A 15,855-nucleotide genomic window follows, 5' to 3' on the forward strand; every position below is an offset into this window, starting at 1 on the left:
CTCCAGGGGCGGTGGCGGCTGCGTCACGGTGCGGGCGGGAGCGGGAGCGGGAGCGGGAGCGGGAGCGGGAGCGGGAGCGGGAGCGGGAGCGGGAGCGGGAGCGGGAGCGGGAGCGGGAGCGGGAGCGGGAGCGGGAGCGGGAGCGGGAGCGGGAGCGGGAGCGGGAGCGGGAGCGGGAGCGGGAGCGGGAGCGGGAGGAGGGGGCGCGGGGACGCCCGCACGTGACCGGCGCCCGGGGGGGGGCGCGGCCCCGAGCGAGAGGCGCTGCGGGAATGGGGGGGGCTTGGGGGGGGTCTATGTTTTAATTATGTGTTTATTGTTGTTACTGTTATGTCCTTTTTTTGGCCTTTTTTAACACCTTTTTAGGTGTCTTTACGTTTTGTAAGCTTTTTAGGCTTTTGTTTAATTTTTTTTAGCGTTTTTAGCTTCTTTTAGCTTTTTCTTAGCTTTTTTTTAAGTTTCTTTTAGCTTTTTTTTAATCTTCTTTTGGCATTTTTTAGCTTCTTTAGATTTTCTTTAGCTTCTTTTAGCATTTTTTTTTAGCTTTTTACATTTTCAGCTGCTTTACCTTTCTTAGTTTCATTTAGCTTTTTAGCTTTGTTTTTAGCTTTTAGCTTTTTTTAGCTTTTTTTCCATCTTTTTTTTACCTTTTTTCTTTTAGCTTTTTAGTTTTTTTTAGCTTTTTCCTTTTTATCTTTTTTCTTTTTATTTCTTACTTTTTCTCTTTTTAGCTGTTTTTTTTAGCTTTTTTCTTTTTATCTTTTTTCTTTTCACTTTTTTTTCCTTTAACTTTTTTCCTTTAGCTTTTTTTTTTGTAATCCATCTCCCTCCCTCCCCTCCCACCATTTTTTTTTTTTTTCGGTCCCCTCCAACCCCTGCCCCCCTCGTACCACCTCCACTGCGGCCCCAGTGCCCTCGGTGCCTTGGGGGGGGGGTCCTGGCGGTGCGCAGGACTCCGGCGGTGGCGCATTGCACCAGCATCATGCGGAGCAGCCCTAGAACACCCCAAAACCACCCAGGAGGGGGGGAAAGTCAGGACAACAGACCTTAAAATCGCTGGTTTTGGCATAAGGACACCCTCGGGGCTGCCCGTTCAATGCCTGCAGACACAAGGCCTGCAGAAAAAAAAGGAAACTTCTCCCCACCGGTCACTCTGTTCCCAAAGGAGTAAGATGGATTGGAAATGTGTTGCATGTTGTTTTTTCTAGCACGTTTCTGCAGGATCGTTTCACGGTTTGCTGAGCCTCGGTATTCCCTACGCCGTGAGGCGGAGGCTGGTGTTTGGGTAAGAGCTGTGCAGCATGCAGCTGGGTGCACGCAGGAAAGGCTGGATCTGTGTGGGATGGCAGCATCTTGAAAAGCTGAGTCCTGTGGCCTTCGTCACGGGTCTGTGGAAGTCCGTGATGATCACAGCATCCATCACTGATCACATCCAGTGATGTCAGTGACTCTGCTCTTGTGAGGCCCCACCTGCAGCCCTGCGTTCAGCTCGGGGGCCCCCAGCACCAGAAGGACATGGACCTGTTAGACTGGGTCCAGAGGAGGGCCACAAGGATGGTCAGAGGACTGGAGCACCTCTCCTATGGAGACAGGCTGAGGGAGTTGGGGTTGTTCAGCCTGGAGAAGAGAAGGCTCCACGAAGACCTCATAGTGGCTTTCCAGTGCCTAAAGGGGGCCTACAGGCCAACTGAGCCCAAGCCATTCTGTGGTTCTATGTTTCTATGATGGTATGAGAAAAACTCTCCATAAGTTTTGAAACTTCTGTGAGAGGTGACCTCAAGCCAGCTTTAGAAGTGTGCTGTTTGATAATACTGCTCACGAAGACGTGGCCGTGTTCCAGTTAAAGCATGAAGCCCATAGAGACGTGTCCTGCACGAGCCTTGTTGCCCTGTGCAGGACCAGCTCTGGTGCCCCTGTGTTTGTTCAGGAAATGTGCAGCACTCCTGAGATGGGAACAGTGGGCAGGAACAGGACGGAGACAGCAGGAACCTGGGAGAGACGGGCCCAGGAAGGCGAAGTACGTCCCTGTTTTTCTCCAGTGCAGCAAGGCGGGGAATCAGTGTTCTGCTGTACAAAATGTTTTAACAGTTGCTGAAGCTCTAGGGTTTTTTTAAGTACTTCATATGTAAAGGCAGCCGGTGGACTCCCAGATGGTGACCTAGGACTGCTGGCGTGTGATATCCCCACCACAGAACATTGCAGACGGTATCATATTAAGGAAAAACTAGCAATTACAGAGTAAGTGCATCTCCTGAAATAACAAAAAACAAGCTTTAGGTTGGTCATAGGATGACTCATAATGAATCACAATCATTCAGAGCAGTCATTGTGGCATTTAAATGTTCTCTTAAAAAACAGATATATATATATCTGTGTGTGTGTGTATATATATATATATATACATACAAGAGGCTTAGCAAGGGTAACGACCATTTTTAGAGCTTGACAGAATTTATGTACTCATTTCAAAAGAGTGAGCCCAGACCAGGTGCTTTATTCCTACCTTTGTTCCTACTGAGTGGAGATAAATGGGACACCAGACAAGCCAACCTTGCTTCTAACATTCCAAAAATCATTCTTGGGTTTCCCATCTTCAGTTTGCCCTACAATATATCTTACATTTTACTCAAATTGTGAAAATATTTTCATTCTGAAAACCGCGTAAACTTGTAGCAAATATAAGCATAGGCATAATTCCCTTTGAGAGGATGATGACAACATTTCATAAACTGTTAGAAGTACTGAGTTACTGTTTAGCTTAGATTACAACAAAGAGTACCATATATACCACCTTAGATTTATGAAATTGCTACATCTGAAGAAATCATGACACTCTGTACCTGGTACCCTCTTCCCTTCCCTTCCCTTCCCTTCCCTTCCCTTCCCTTCCCTTCCCTTCCCTTCCCTTCCCTTCCCTTCCCTTCCCTTCCCTTCCCTTCCCTTCCCTTCCCTTCCCTTCCCTTCCCTTCCCTTCCCTTCCCTTCCCTTCCCTTCCCTTCCCTTCCCTTCCCTTCCCTTCCCTTCCCTTCCCTTCCCTTCCCTTCCCTTCCCTTCCCTTCCCTTCCCTTCCCTTCCCTTCCCTTCCCTTCCCTTCCCTTCCCTTCCCTTCCCTTCCGTCTCCTCAGTGTTCAGATGTCTGAACCTGATCTGTTAGCCCACAATGGATCACTCTGCTGTCAATGAATTTCAGAAAGCAAAACGTTGCCTTGAAAAGAAAGCAGATGGGATCCTCACCCATAAGACAAGAAGAGATTAAGAAAACTTTAATAATTAATTTGAAGACATTTTCAGCTCTGTTTCTGGGATTGTGCATGCAGGTATTTTCTGCAATCTCCAGAGGCCATTTACTTGGCAGCTATTACGAGGGGAGAAAAGTCTCAAGCCTGGGCTTTATTAAACGCTTACTGATTTGGTCTGTTCTGTTGGGTGAATCAGTCAGATTATTCACAATGGGACATCCAAGGTCCTAAATTCACAAATTCAGCAGAACTGTGCAGAATAATTCAATATAACACATATGGATGTAAAGCTAGTACATGGCATTACAGATTAAAAGGTCAGAAAAAAATTACCATAATCAGCTACTCTAGCTTCTGGCATAAAAACCCATCATTCCTGGTTGAGCTGGAGAATATTTTTCAGAAAGTGATCTAATCCCCATCATCACACTCCTTGCAACATTGTTGTAATAGATAATTAGCTTCACTGTTAAATTATGTGTGCTTTGTCCAGCTTCTCATTTGTCTATTTGTGTTTTCAAATTCTGATTCTGGCTTTAGTTTTACCTTTGCATGCTGTTAAAAAAAAAAAAAAACTCTCCCCTCTCACAGGTTTTCTTACCATCCATGTTTTTCCAGTATCTTTTTAACCCCCCTTTCAAAATATTCAAGTATTTACTTGAATTTCCTGAGACTTGGATAATAATCGGAGCTTGCTTGTGGGATTGCTCGGCTACTGTGTCATACCAGGAATACACGTGTAGCTGGCTGTCCAGAGTTACATTCTGCTTTCCTCCCTTCTTGTGTGTGAGATATGCATTCTTTGATGTGACCTCACTGGAGAAGAAAGAAAAAAGAAAAAAGAAAAAAAGGAAAAAAAAAGAGATATTTTTTGTATGATTAGAATACACAGATAGATATTGTGTGTTGCCAATTTAGACATAAGACAAAAAGTCAAAAGTCTTGGAGTTTAAGTTTAATGTTGATTTACACATGTATCCTTTTCAATTCAGTAGGGGTATGAATGAGTCATTGGAGGAAATCCTGACTGTGCAGCACTATGAATTGGATTATGGCCAAATATTATGTTTCACTTGAGCCTTAAGCAAGTACTCCCATAAACTTCTTGTAAGAGCTGTAAGTGAATTCTGATCACAGCAATTCTACAAATTAATGAGATTTTTTACAGCTATAACCAATACATTGTTACTAATTAAGCTGTTTTGAAGACGCCCCCATTAATAACATGACTCTGAGAAATTTTAAACCTATGCTTACTGTCAGTCTCTTGGCAGAAGGTTCCATCTCCTGTGTTAGGTCAAAGTAAGACATTTCACTTTTAAGTAACTGCTAAAATAATGACATGAAAAACATTTCTGGAGAAATCTCTGGAAATCAGCTGACTGTGTAAAAAAGGCACAAAAGGAAAACAAAGTAAGACTTACAGACCAAATCACAATGATGCTTTACATGAGAAAGAAGGTGCATTTCTTATAAAAATCTAAGGGTGGAAAAGCTTCAGCTCTGGGAGTTGACCAAATGCCTGCATTGGGGTCTGGTACTTCCCTACTACAATGAGGAGTTCTGCAATAGTTCTGGGAGGAAGCAACTTGGGGGGCACAGAGATAATATAAGGAGTTTCTAAACAGTCAGAGGGGTGGCTGTTTTTTTTTTTCTTTGTCCAGCTGGATCTCAGACAACATACACACACACACATCTGCCTATCTATCTATGTGTATGAAAGGAACTTGTCAAGATGATATCTAAAACTAGCCCTGAAAATTGATTCCTGGAAGAGAACACCAATTCTTTCTTTCTCTTGCTTCTCCGTGTATCACGTAGGACGCAGTAAGATTCATCTGTCGAGGTCTGCTTTGCTTCTTATAAAAGTAAGGATGTTAATAGTCACTGCACTACCTAGTCAAAGATCACACGTTGTGATGCCCTCTTAGACAATGTTTCAAAATACTCCTATAAAGGTCAAAGACGCTACTTCGGGTAAAAATAATAACTGAGTTTCAATATATTGAGAAGGATGATATCAAGGGAACATGGCAATAGCACTGAAGTAGAGTACAGGTATTTCATGGATGAGTGTTGGCAGGACTTTATGGAAACTTTTACTAAATGTGCTACTTTGCCCCAGAAAACAGCCATTTCACCTGCAGCATCAAAGAAAAAATGGTCTCATTTTTGTAATCAGGTGTTGAGGTTTTCATCCTTTTATGTGGCTGACAAGACCAAGATACTACTGAACTTTAAAGCTGCATTAATAGAATCACAGAATCATGGAATGATGCCACCACCCCCATCTACTCGATGGAGAATACTAGATGGTGGGTCTTGAGCACTTCCAGGGATGGGGTATCCAGAATGTATCTGGGCAACTTGGTCCAGTGCCTGACCACCCTCAGAGTAAATAATTTCTTCCAAGCATCTATTCTAAATCTCTCCTCTTTTAATTTAAAGCCATTCCCCCTTGTCCTATCATCACACTCCCTGACAAAGAGTCCCTCCCCAGCTTTCCTGTAGGCCCCCTTTATGTACTGGAAGGCCACTATAAGGTCTCCCTGCAGCCTTCTCTTCTCCACGTTGATAAAGCCTCAGAAATTCTGATTCAAATGATTTATTTAGCAAATCTGTGTTCACCAGAACTTGCTAAAACCAACTCCCTGTCTTCTCTGTGGTCTAAGATTTGAAATAGTAATGTGAACAAGGAAGAGCACAGGAGAATGAGAATGATGCTTTCATTTACAATAATTAACACTTCAAATCAAAAACTTTTAAGCAATGTTGTAATTTTTTGGTGGATAAAGTGAATTATTTTGTGACTCTTAGAATTGACTTAACGTGACTAAGGTTTGTGTAGGGTTTCTGATAGTTGTGTAGGGAAAGCCTCTCTTTCTTACCCTTGCACAGAGGATAAGAAACCAGATCATTTCAGACAGCATTTTCTTTTGGCTATGGCATGTTTTATTTCACTGTTGTTTTCTGTCTCTGGTCTAATTATTTATCTGTTTGCCATCTCTGAAGCCTAGCATATAGCTATTTAAAGAACTGTGAAGTAAAGAAGAAATTATTTGTGTTCCTTTTCTACAACTCTGCCAATGTTACTAAGTAATATGAACTCTTATTTGCTTGCAATAGTTCATTTGTAAAAGAATCACAATTATAAAGATGTGTTGGATGATGGTACTCTGTAAGGATCCTTGACAATCAGATAAGGAGTGAGGGCAAAATAGACCAAAAGGAAATTAAGAAACAACATGTTATTTTCTGTAAGGAAAGCAAACAAACAAAGAAACAAAACAGAACAAACAAACAGACAAAACAAAACAAAACAAAAAACAGCAACATATTTTCAAAGCAGAAGTTGAAGTCTAAAGTAACTCCCCCTGAACTCAGAATAACAATTCTCCTGACACGGTCAATGATACAGAATTTAATTTCTCTCTCTCCCAACACTCTAACATGTAATTATGAACCAGCAATAACACAATTAGCTAATTATCATTTGAAGTCCTCATTTAGTTCTTCTGATACCAAATAGGGTTTCTGCCAAAGAAAACCTTGTTAGTTATTCAAATAGCATTGCATTAGGCATTCAAAGGACTACAAAAACTAAAAACAGCAGACATGTCCCATGAGATTCACAGCTCCTATTGTCAATCCATCCTCTGTCCCATGATCATCACTGTAATTTACAAAAATAAAAGTAGGAAAAAAAATACCAGCCAAATAACAGCTGTTCTAAATTGGCCTAGTTTTTTGCAGTCAAGGAAGAATGATGTTGATTTCCACCCGTGGAGATTCCAGCTCTGATCTTTCATTTTCTTCCTTCCAATAAGTCAATAAGGATCTTAATAGTAGCCAATGATAACACATTGGCTTACACAGTGTTCATATTTTCTTTGTATTTGTCTTTTTAGTATTGTGTACTACATTACAGTTATTTTTCTTTCTTCTCTAGAAGAGTTTCCTTTCTCCTCCTATTTCTTTTGTGTCTTTCCCCTTGAGCTATTATTGTTATTCAAACTGGCAAAGAAACTGGTTCCTAATTTTTCTCCAGAAGAAAACAGATTTATTTGAATCTTTCTTGGCAGCATGTTGCACACCCTTGGGCCACCATGGAAGTACCAGCCTCTGCACTTAGTGACAACTCCCTTTTTCTGGATATTTGTTGTTATTGTGGTGTGCTAGAGTAATGAGGACAACTCCAGAATACTTAGCCTAGAGAGCTTGGAAAAGCAAGATGTGGAATTGTATCTTCTCTCTCTTCTTCCATTCTCTTTGCCATACTAGAACAGTATAAAGGGGCTTGAAACTTGTCAGCTGCCAGGACAGAGTTTCCTAATTTCCAAGGAAGCCTTGCATTAACATCTAGCTGGTGTCTTACATGCAATTTATCACCCTATTGTAAGAAATGGAAGCTGCATAATCAGGCCATGGGATGTGCTAACCTGGCAGATGCTTCCTCCGGAGCTGCTAGCAGCTGGTGTAGTTTAGAAGTGCCTTTTGGTTGCTTTAAACTGTTTGGCAGCTGGCAGTGGACCAGCATGAGGATCAAGCTATTCCGCCCTCCTCCCCACACTTCCCTTTATGTGATTGCCAAGTTGAAATTGAATGCCTCAGAGAATCTACATCAAGAACTTGGAGTTTAACCCAGAAACCTATTGGATCAGATGCTGTATCTGTACTCCAGAATTTGTACAGGGTTAGGCTGTCACCTCCTTCACCCTGTGGGAAATTATTCTGGGATAGATATGGTACATTGCAATAATGAAGCCTGAAGGCTCACAAGCTCATTGGTCATCATAGCCAAATCTCCATCTGCCAAAACAGGCTGTCTCCTGTCCAGTCACAATAATCAAGGCACTTCTGCCAGCTATTGCTTTTTGGATATCTAGTAATGGTGAAGCATGAATCATAGAATCACAGAATGGGCGGGTTGGAAGGGACCTCTGAGGATCACCTGGTCCAAACCCCCTGCCGAGCAGAAGCACCTGGAGCACGTTGTGCAGGATCCATCCAGGTGGGTTTTGAATATCTCCAGAGAAGAAGACTCAACAGCCTCTCTGGGCAACCTGTCCCAGTGCTCTGTCACCCTCACAGTAAAGAAGTGCCCCCTCATATTGAGCCAGAACCTCCTGTGCTCCAGTTTGTGCCCATTGCCTCTTGTACTGTTGCTGGGCACAACTGAAAAGAGATTGGCTCCATCTTTTGATACCCTCCCCTCAGATATTTATACACATTGATGAGGTCTCCCGTCAGCCTCCTCTTTTCCAGTCTAAACAGGCCCAGCTCTCTCAGCCTGTCCTGGTATGACAGGTGCTCCAGTCCTCTAATCATCTTAGTGGCCCTCTGCTGAGCTCGCTCCATGTCCCTCTTGTACTGGGGAGCCCAGAACTGGACACAATACTCCAGGTGTGGCCTCACCAGGGCTGAGCAGAGGGGGAGGATCACCTCCGTTGACCTGCTGGCAACACTTTTCCCAATGCAGCCCAGGAACCCGTCAGCCTTCTTGGCCACAAGAGCATATTGCTGGCTCATGGTCAGCCTGCTGCCCACCAGGTCTCCCAGGTCCCTCTCTGTAGAGCTGCTCTCCAGCAGGTCAGCCCCCAGCCAGCACTGGTGCTTGGGGTTATTCCTCCCGAGGTGCAGGACCCTGCACTTGCCCTTGTTGAACTTCATGAGGTTCCTCTCAGCCCAACCCTCCGGCCTGTCAAGGTCCCTCTGAATGGCAGCACATCCCTCTGGGGTATCAGCCACTCCTCCAAGCTTTGTCTCATGAGCAAACTTGCTGTGGATGCACTCTGTTCCATCGTCCAGGTCTTTGATGAGTAAGTTGAACAACACTGGACCCAGTACTGACCCCTGGGGGACACCACTAGCTGCAGGCCTCCAATTAGACTCTACACCACTAAGTACAACCCTCTGGGCTCTGCCATCCAACCTGTTATCAACCCACCTCACTGCCCACTCATCTAGGCCACACTTCCTGAGCTTGTCTATGAGGATGTTATGGGAGACGGTGTCAAAAGCCTTGCTGAAGTCAAGGTAGACCACATCCACCACTCTCCCCTCATCCACCCAGCTAGTCTTCTCAACACAGAACGATACCACATTGGTTAAGCATGATTTTCCCTTGGTAAATCCATGCTGACTGTTCCTGACCATCTTATCCTCCACATGCTTGGACATGACCTCCAGGATGAGCTGTTCCATCACCTTTCCAGGGATGGAGGTGAGGCTGACTGGCCTGTAGATTCCAGGTGCTTGAAAAGGCCAAATTCACAAGTGGATCTAAGAGTCTGAGGTCACTTATTTCATTTGAGGATGATGTTAGCAAAAGCAAGTGTAAGCAATAGTTCAACACCGGAGAGATCATGAAGGTAATTATGAACCAGCTAGGAAAGGATTTGTAAATTTTAAGGATAACCTAGACAAAGCAAGAGTAATTCTGATCTGACATTGACAGGTACCAGAACCCTACATCTCCCTTTGAAGCCACCTCAGTTAAGGAAGGCAGGGGAGCTTGAAGTCTCAGTGCCTCTCAAGATTAATCACCCCAACTTCACAAAATTTTTCTAAAAGTATTTTGGAACATGTAAGTGGGTAGAAACCTGAAAACAGAAAATGAAGTCACAATAAATCTAGAAAAATAGGAAACACTGTAACAAACATCCAGAAAAGGGTTTATATAGGGTCTAGGGTGTCTGGATGACAACTTGATTATGAGATGTAAGAAGACTGTGAATACTGCCAGCAGATCCAGAGAAAATGGGTCAGACCAGTGTTAACTGCAAGAGAAATACCTTAAAGAAATTTCATACCACATGGGTATAAAATGTATTGTTCCTTAATTGGTGAGAACAGGGAGTAGTGCCCAAGCAGGTGCCCAAGTGACACTGATAAGGTAAAGGAATTCTTCAATGTATTCTTTTCATTAGTCTTTTATATGAAAGTCCAGTGTTGTTGCCAGGGTCAACTCATTGTTAGCCATCTATTCTGACACTGCGTATAAATAGGATACGTCCCTGGACTGCTGGGATAGTTTTCAAAGCCTTATTGACTTAAAGGAAACAGTAAAACATTTCATGTAGTTGAATATGAAGTAATTCTGACACAACACCCAGATGCATATCTCTGTCATTGTTATTTGCCTTGCCAAGTATTCTTTCAGTCAGCTGCTACTTTGGATGGAATATCCCTGACTTGAGGTATCTATCCCTTTCATCTTTATTTCAATCTAATTGCAGAGTGGATTTGAGCTAAATGTACTAGGGATACACAGAACATTTGGTGAACAAGTTGATGTGCAATGAATTTAATTCCTGACCTGCTATTTCAGCTATTACATCAACAATAAATAACAAATTTCTCACGTTTTAAGTATATGTGTCCTTTGGAGAGCACTATCCTTTTTCACCATTTCTCTCTGAGTCAGAGACAAACTAAATTTCCAAAATAATCAGCCATGAATACTGAAAGTATTATACATAAAGTGAACTTCAAGATACAGAGAAAAAATATCCCATAGATGGGGATTTATGGCCAGAGTTATGGTTGGCTACAGAAACCCTACTACATTTAAGATTTCAAGGAAAGAGTAAGTGTGCTAAATGTAATATTACGTATGTTCGAGTTCTCTTCATCTGAAGTTAATGGATTTCATTTCCCTGTTTCTGAGTATTTTTGGGCTTGAAGATGATGGAAGACTTTGACAGCAAAGAGTAAGATTAGTTTTTTTTCTATTTGTTGCGAATGAGACATAGTAATGCAGTTCCATTTTCAGTAATGTATGGATCAATTCAACCTCTCAAGGACAACCCATCATTAATTTGGAGTTGTTTTGGCACACCTCTTCAGAGTAAACTATGTATTGTCACTACATCCCTTGGTTCTGGTAAAGAGAAGTGGATCAACTTATTGAAACAATCTTTTTCAGTGTGCTGCCTCTCTTTTTGAAAAAAAAATATATATATATGTACAGGGTTCAAAGTGTGTTGCAAAAGTGTTGCAAGCTCCCATGTAGAGAGTAATTTTATCTCTACCAAAAAGAAAAAGGACAAACCTCCCCTGGCTTCACTAGGGTCAGGATTTTACTTGAAATACACCACACTTCCATACCATAGTAGTCAACGGATTTGCTACTTGACCTATGTTTTCCTTCTGCATATTCAGTGAGGTAGACCCTTAGAGCTCAAACCTTTTTGAGAGATTCAGAGAGTGCAACAACTGCTAATATAAGAAGTTTGTATTTATTTGATGTAATTCTATACTGTTGTAATTAAACTGTTCTCACAGTTTAAAATAGGAAGAAAAGAACAGGTTCATAGGGACAGGGTTGGATTGCAAATTAGCCCTGAAGTATCAAATCCCTCTGTTCTGCTGGAAAAAAAAAAAAAAAAAAAGCTTTAGAAACAGGTCTTAGTGCTTTCTTTTAGGGTGTAACTTAGGCCAAAGCTCTCATTTCATATTTTTACTTTTAGATAGAACATTATGTGGTTACACAAAAATACAGATACTTGATAGAAATAGACATTTATTCCATCAAGCTGTTTTCTTAATTCCAAGCAATATGTCCACCACCACTCTATTGTTTTTTTTCACATGCTTTTGATGTTATTGCCCATTTTCAATGTACATATTGCAACCTAAGAACTCACACAACTAGGTTATAGATATCTCTGTTGCTTGTTTAGCCAAAGCACATTTTTTAAAGCATGTACACTTGTGAAGTCTAGGAGAGAGAAAAGAAGAGGTGGGTGTTGTTCAGAGAGATTAACGTTTGGAGAAATAATGACAGACTTTTAGCTACAGAAGTGTTAGGGAGCACTGCCATGGTAATAGTATAAGCTGTGCTAACAGAGTCTTTAATAGGATCAAGCTGGATAAAACTTTCCCCTAACGCATGAAAGAACACCTTTATAAGTAGTGTTTTTGTCAGCTATAATCCTGGAAGTCTAATTCATGAAAAGTTTATCATATGAGATTTTCACTAGAGGAGACTAGCACAGTCTGAAAACTAGGGCAGGAGTTAGATTTATCAGCTCATGATTCATCATGCAAATAAATTTATCTTTTTTCTTTAAATAAAATTTTGTGGTAAATAAAGGAAAAATATCACATAAATCTTTCATCTTGCTTCAATAAATTATGTACATGTGGAGATCAAATTCAAGTGCTTGTACTGTATGGTCACCTGAAATACTTGAAGACCCTACTGGTTGTGTGCATTGCACAAATTGCTACTTGGGAAGATGAGACAAAGCAAAAGGAATACAACTACCTCCTCCCAACTTTCACCTCCTGAAACATCGATAGTCTGCAGCGCATTGAGGTGCTGAAAGCACAGCAGAATTTACAAACTCCTTGGGGCACTCCAACAACCACAACAAAATGGTGTGTCTTTGGAAAACAACAATACAGTGATGGAAAGTTCACCTATCCTTCATGATCACCTTTTCTGAAGGTAAGGATGAAAAGCACGCACTTAAAATATCCAGTAAAGCTATCCAAAAAAAACAGTTACTCATTGTATCTTTTGCTATATTCTCAATTAAATTGGTTTCAAAATAAGATTCATGAAGTGTGAAGTCACATCTGGGTTATTAAAGACTAGAGAAGAAGGGCTCTGTATTCATGAGATGGTACAGAAGAATAAAGGGATGACAGCCAAAATAAGCAGAACACAGGAAAAATAGAAAATAAAATAAAGGCAAGATACCAAATAAGAAATGTATTGCAGAAAAACTCAGACCAAATAAAAATACCCACTTTGCTATCTGTGCACTTACCTTTGGCATATAAGTCTAGATGGAGGCATGGAAATTTAATAGGTACGTATATTTTCTGTTTCTGTCACCCACTTTTTTTTTTTTTTTAATGTCTGGAACTGGAATGAGTAAATGACATAGACAAATGTCAGCGACATAGACAGTGGTATCGAGTGCACCCTCAGCAAGTTTGCAGATGACACCAAGCTGAGTGGTGCAGTTGATACACCAGAAGGAAGGGATGCCATCCAAAGGGACGTAGACAAGCTGGACAAGGGGGCCCATGTTGAACCTAATGAGGTTCAACAAGTTCAACTGCAAGGTGCTGCACCTGGATCAGGGCAATCCCAGACACGAGCACAGACTGGGAGAAGAACTCACTGAGAGCAGCTCTGCAGAGAGAAAGTTGGGGGTTCTGGTGGACAAAAAGCTCAACAAGAGCCAAAAAAAAAAAAAAAAAAAAAAAGTCTTGATCTGACTTGTAAATCTGCTTTTTTTTTTATCAGTAGCAACAAAATCAGTTACTAATTTATTCATAGAAGAGAGAAATCCTGGTTTTGCTCTGTAAACATTGTTTCAAGAGCTAGGGCTATGGGTATAGGTGATAGCTATATTTCAGATTCACTCAAGCAAGTACATCTAGCAGACTGTGAAGACAAAGGCCTCTGTTTTCCACTGACTAGTCTGGCAAAGTCTTTTGGCATGCCATGGAGAAAGCAATCAGTGTCTGGACTTTCCTTATCCCTGCAAATGTGATAGGTCTTTCCACCAAGACTGATCTTGTACAGCAAGATGGTGCCTGTAAGCTACTACTGATCCTGTTTAAGGTCACCTTCTTCAACTCCTGCTTTATCTGCAGAACCCACTGTTACAAACCAGATAATCCCTGCCAGGAAAAGTACCATATAAAAAACAACTGACCAGCATAAGCATCAGCTTGGATCAGACAGAGCCCAGTATGCTTCGGTACCATGGATTCTGAAGTAAAGGAAATGTTCAGATTCAGACCGTGTGCAGAAGAAAACATGCTTTGTTTGAATTCCTGAGAGAAGGGGAGGCAGGGGAAAACCATGACCCTCTGCTTTGCCTGCTTTCGTACAACCGAAATTCAATCTATAAGAAGGAATGAAATAGTCAGCATTTCAGGAGCTTACCAAATAAATTACTAGTGCCACGTCTATTTGTAATTATAGGTCAGTTCTTAATACTGTTGTAAACCACACATTCCAGGGCTTTGCAAGCACTTAAAAGCATATTTTACTCTCTTTGGATAAAGGAAGCTGCCATTGGCAACAATAAAAGAAACGCGGGCTAAGTCCCTTAGTTCTTACTATGAAATGGTGATTTTCACTGCTTTAAGCAGCTCCCCCAGCACACAAGCTGTGTGCACTCACATACCACCCAAATCTAAGCTATTTCTTGTGACAGTTTCAGCCATGTTATGGAAAAATTCAGTGACATACTATGCAACAGCAGCACACTGGCAGCTCTCTCATGGTATCATGTCTGGAGAGTCTGATAGTAGTATCAGAGGCAATGTCTCGTAAAAGGCACTCACTGTAATGGCTCCACAGATCCAGAAGAGCTGCAGGCAGGATACGGTGTCAGTAGCAGGGGCTTTGCTTCATATAACTGATCCTTCTGGATTTTGGAAGTGGTATTATTACAATACGAGTGGGGTTTTTGGTTCATTTTGTTTGTTTGCTTTACTGTAGAGACCATGTTTGAAAGAAAGGTAAAACTATAAAGTTAATTGTCTCATTTAAATACACACACACACACAATCATATCCATAATTCATCTGGCTCTGGCTAAGTATTTGAGTATACATGCTGTATTAAACTACACACTAGCTGAGATACCTTTAATACCAGTTATTATGGTTCTCGCAAGTGGGATTTCTGCAGTACCTGGTTATGTCAGGATACCTTAAAGCAGCATTTACGTCCTTTCTATGGTAGTCGCTCCATTATTATATTGTTATTATTTGCCATGTTGCAGTGCCTCCAGCCCAGCAGAGACCAGAAATACCTCTGCACAGCTACCACAGGGACAGTGATCCACACGAGTCAGTGTGGAAGGGTGAGGGGCAGCAGAGAAGGTGGGTGGGGTGGGAAGCACACAGCAATAGCAGCGACTTCCTGCAGGTGCACCAAGGCTGTCCTTCACCCCAAGCTCTCCTGCCCCCTGAAACCAGAAAGAAGAGGCCACAGAGAGCTTGTTCGGGGCTTCTCTGGCTCCATCTTCGGTAATGTGTTGATAGAAAGAGCAGATCATAGGTTTTCAACTACTTTTGATATCAAGCAGAATCAGAAGGAAACAACAAAACCCAGAATACTTCCCCATCCTTTATTCTCGCCCCCTTTCCAAGGATCATTGTGCCTTTCCAGAGTCCTGTGTGGGCAGGTGGACTGGCTGCTGGTGTAACTGCCAATAGACCAAATTGTGGAGATTTGGTCAGTGGCTGCAGTGTCACAATTTAAACTGGGTAGCACTTCCAAGGTGAATAGTACCGTCCTTGTCCCTCAAACATGACATGTCATCCTGAAATGATTGACAAGTCCGTCTTGACACTACTGAGGTGGGGAATGGATTTGCAGTTGTGCCTTCCAGCTCAGAAAGGATTAGCCAGACAAGGAGGTTCATCTACTAAGAGAGAGGATTCACATTGTATGAAGTGCTCCCTTCACAAAGGAGGTTGCAAAGCTGTTTGTGTTGATGGGTACCTTGACAGTCCCTTGAGAGGAAGCACCTTTGTCTTCCAACAGCTCTTCAGTGCTTTATATCAGCTGGAAGTCTTGTAAGGAAGGATTGAGCCTGGAGCTGCTGTATCTTGGTGGATTTTCTGATAACTGAGC

The 15,855-nt window shown here is 42.0% G+C and overlaps 1 protein-coding gene across 3 annotated transcripts in view; it reads right to left on the bottom strand.

Moving 5' to 3' along the window:
• Nucleotides 1-3,140: 3,140 nt before the first annotated feature.
• Nucleotides 3,141-15,855, bottom strand: part of ZNF475 (zinc finger protein 475) — a 58,024-nt gene continuing 45,309 nt past the window's right edge. For 2 of the 3 annotated variants that reach the window (XM_080573571.1, XM_080573567.1), the window contains one exon: nucleotides 3,141-15,854. In XM_080573571.1, coding sequence (XP_080429697.1) covers nucleotides 15,778-15,854 — 77 coding nt within the window. In that variant the 3' untranslated portion in view covers nucleotides 3,141-15,777. The remainder of the gene's footprint in view (nucleotide 15,855) is intronic. The other variant, XM_080573568.1, reaches the window with a different exon arrangement.

Source organism: Anser brachyrhynchus, assembly GCF_964034855.1.
Source record: "Anser brachyrhynchus genome assembly, chromosome: Z".
Taxonomy (NCBI): Eukaryota; Metazoa; Chordata; class Aves; order Anseriformes; family Anatidae; genus Anser; species Anser brachyrhynchus.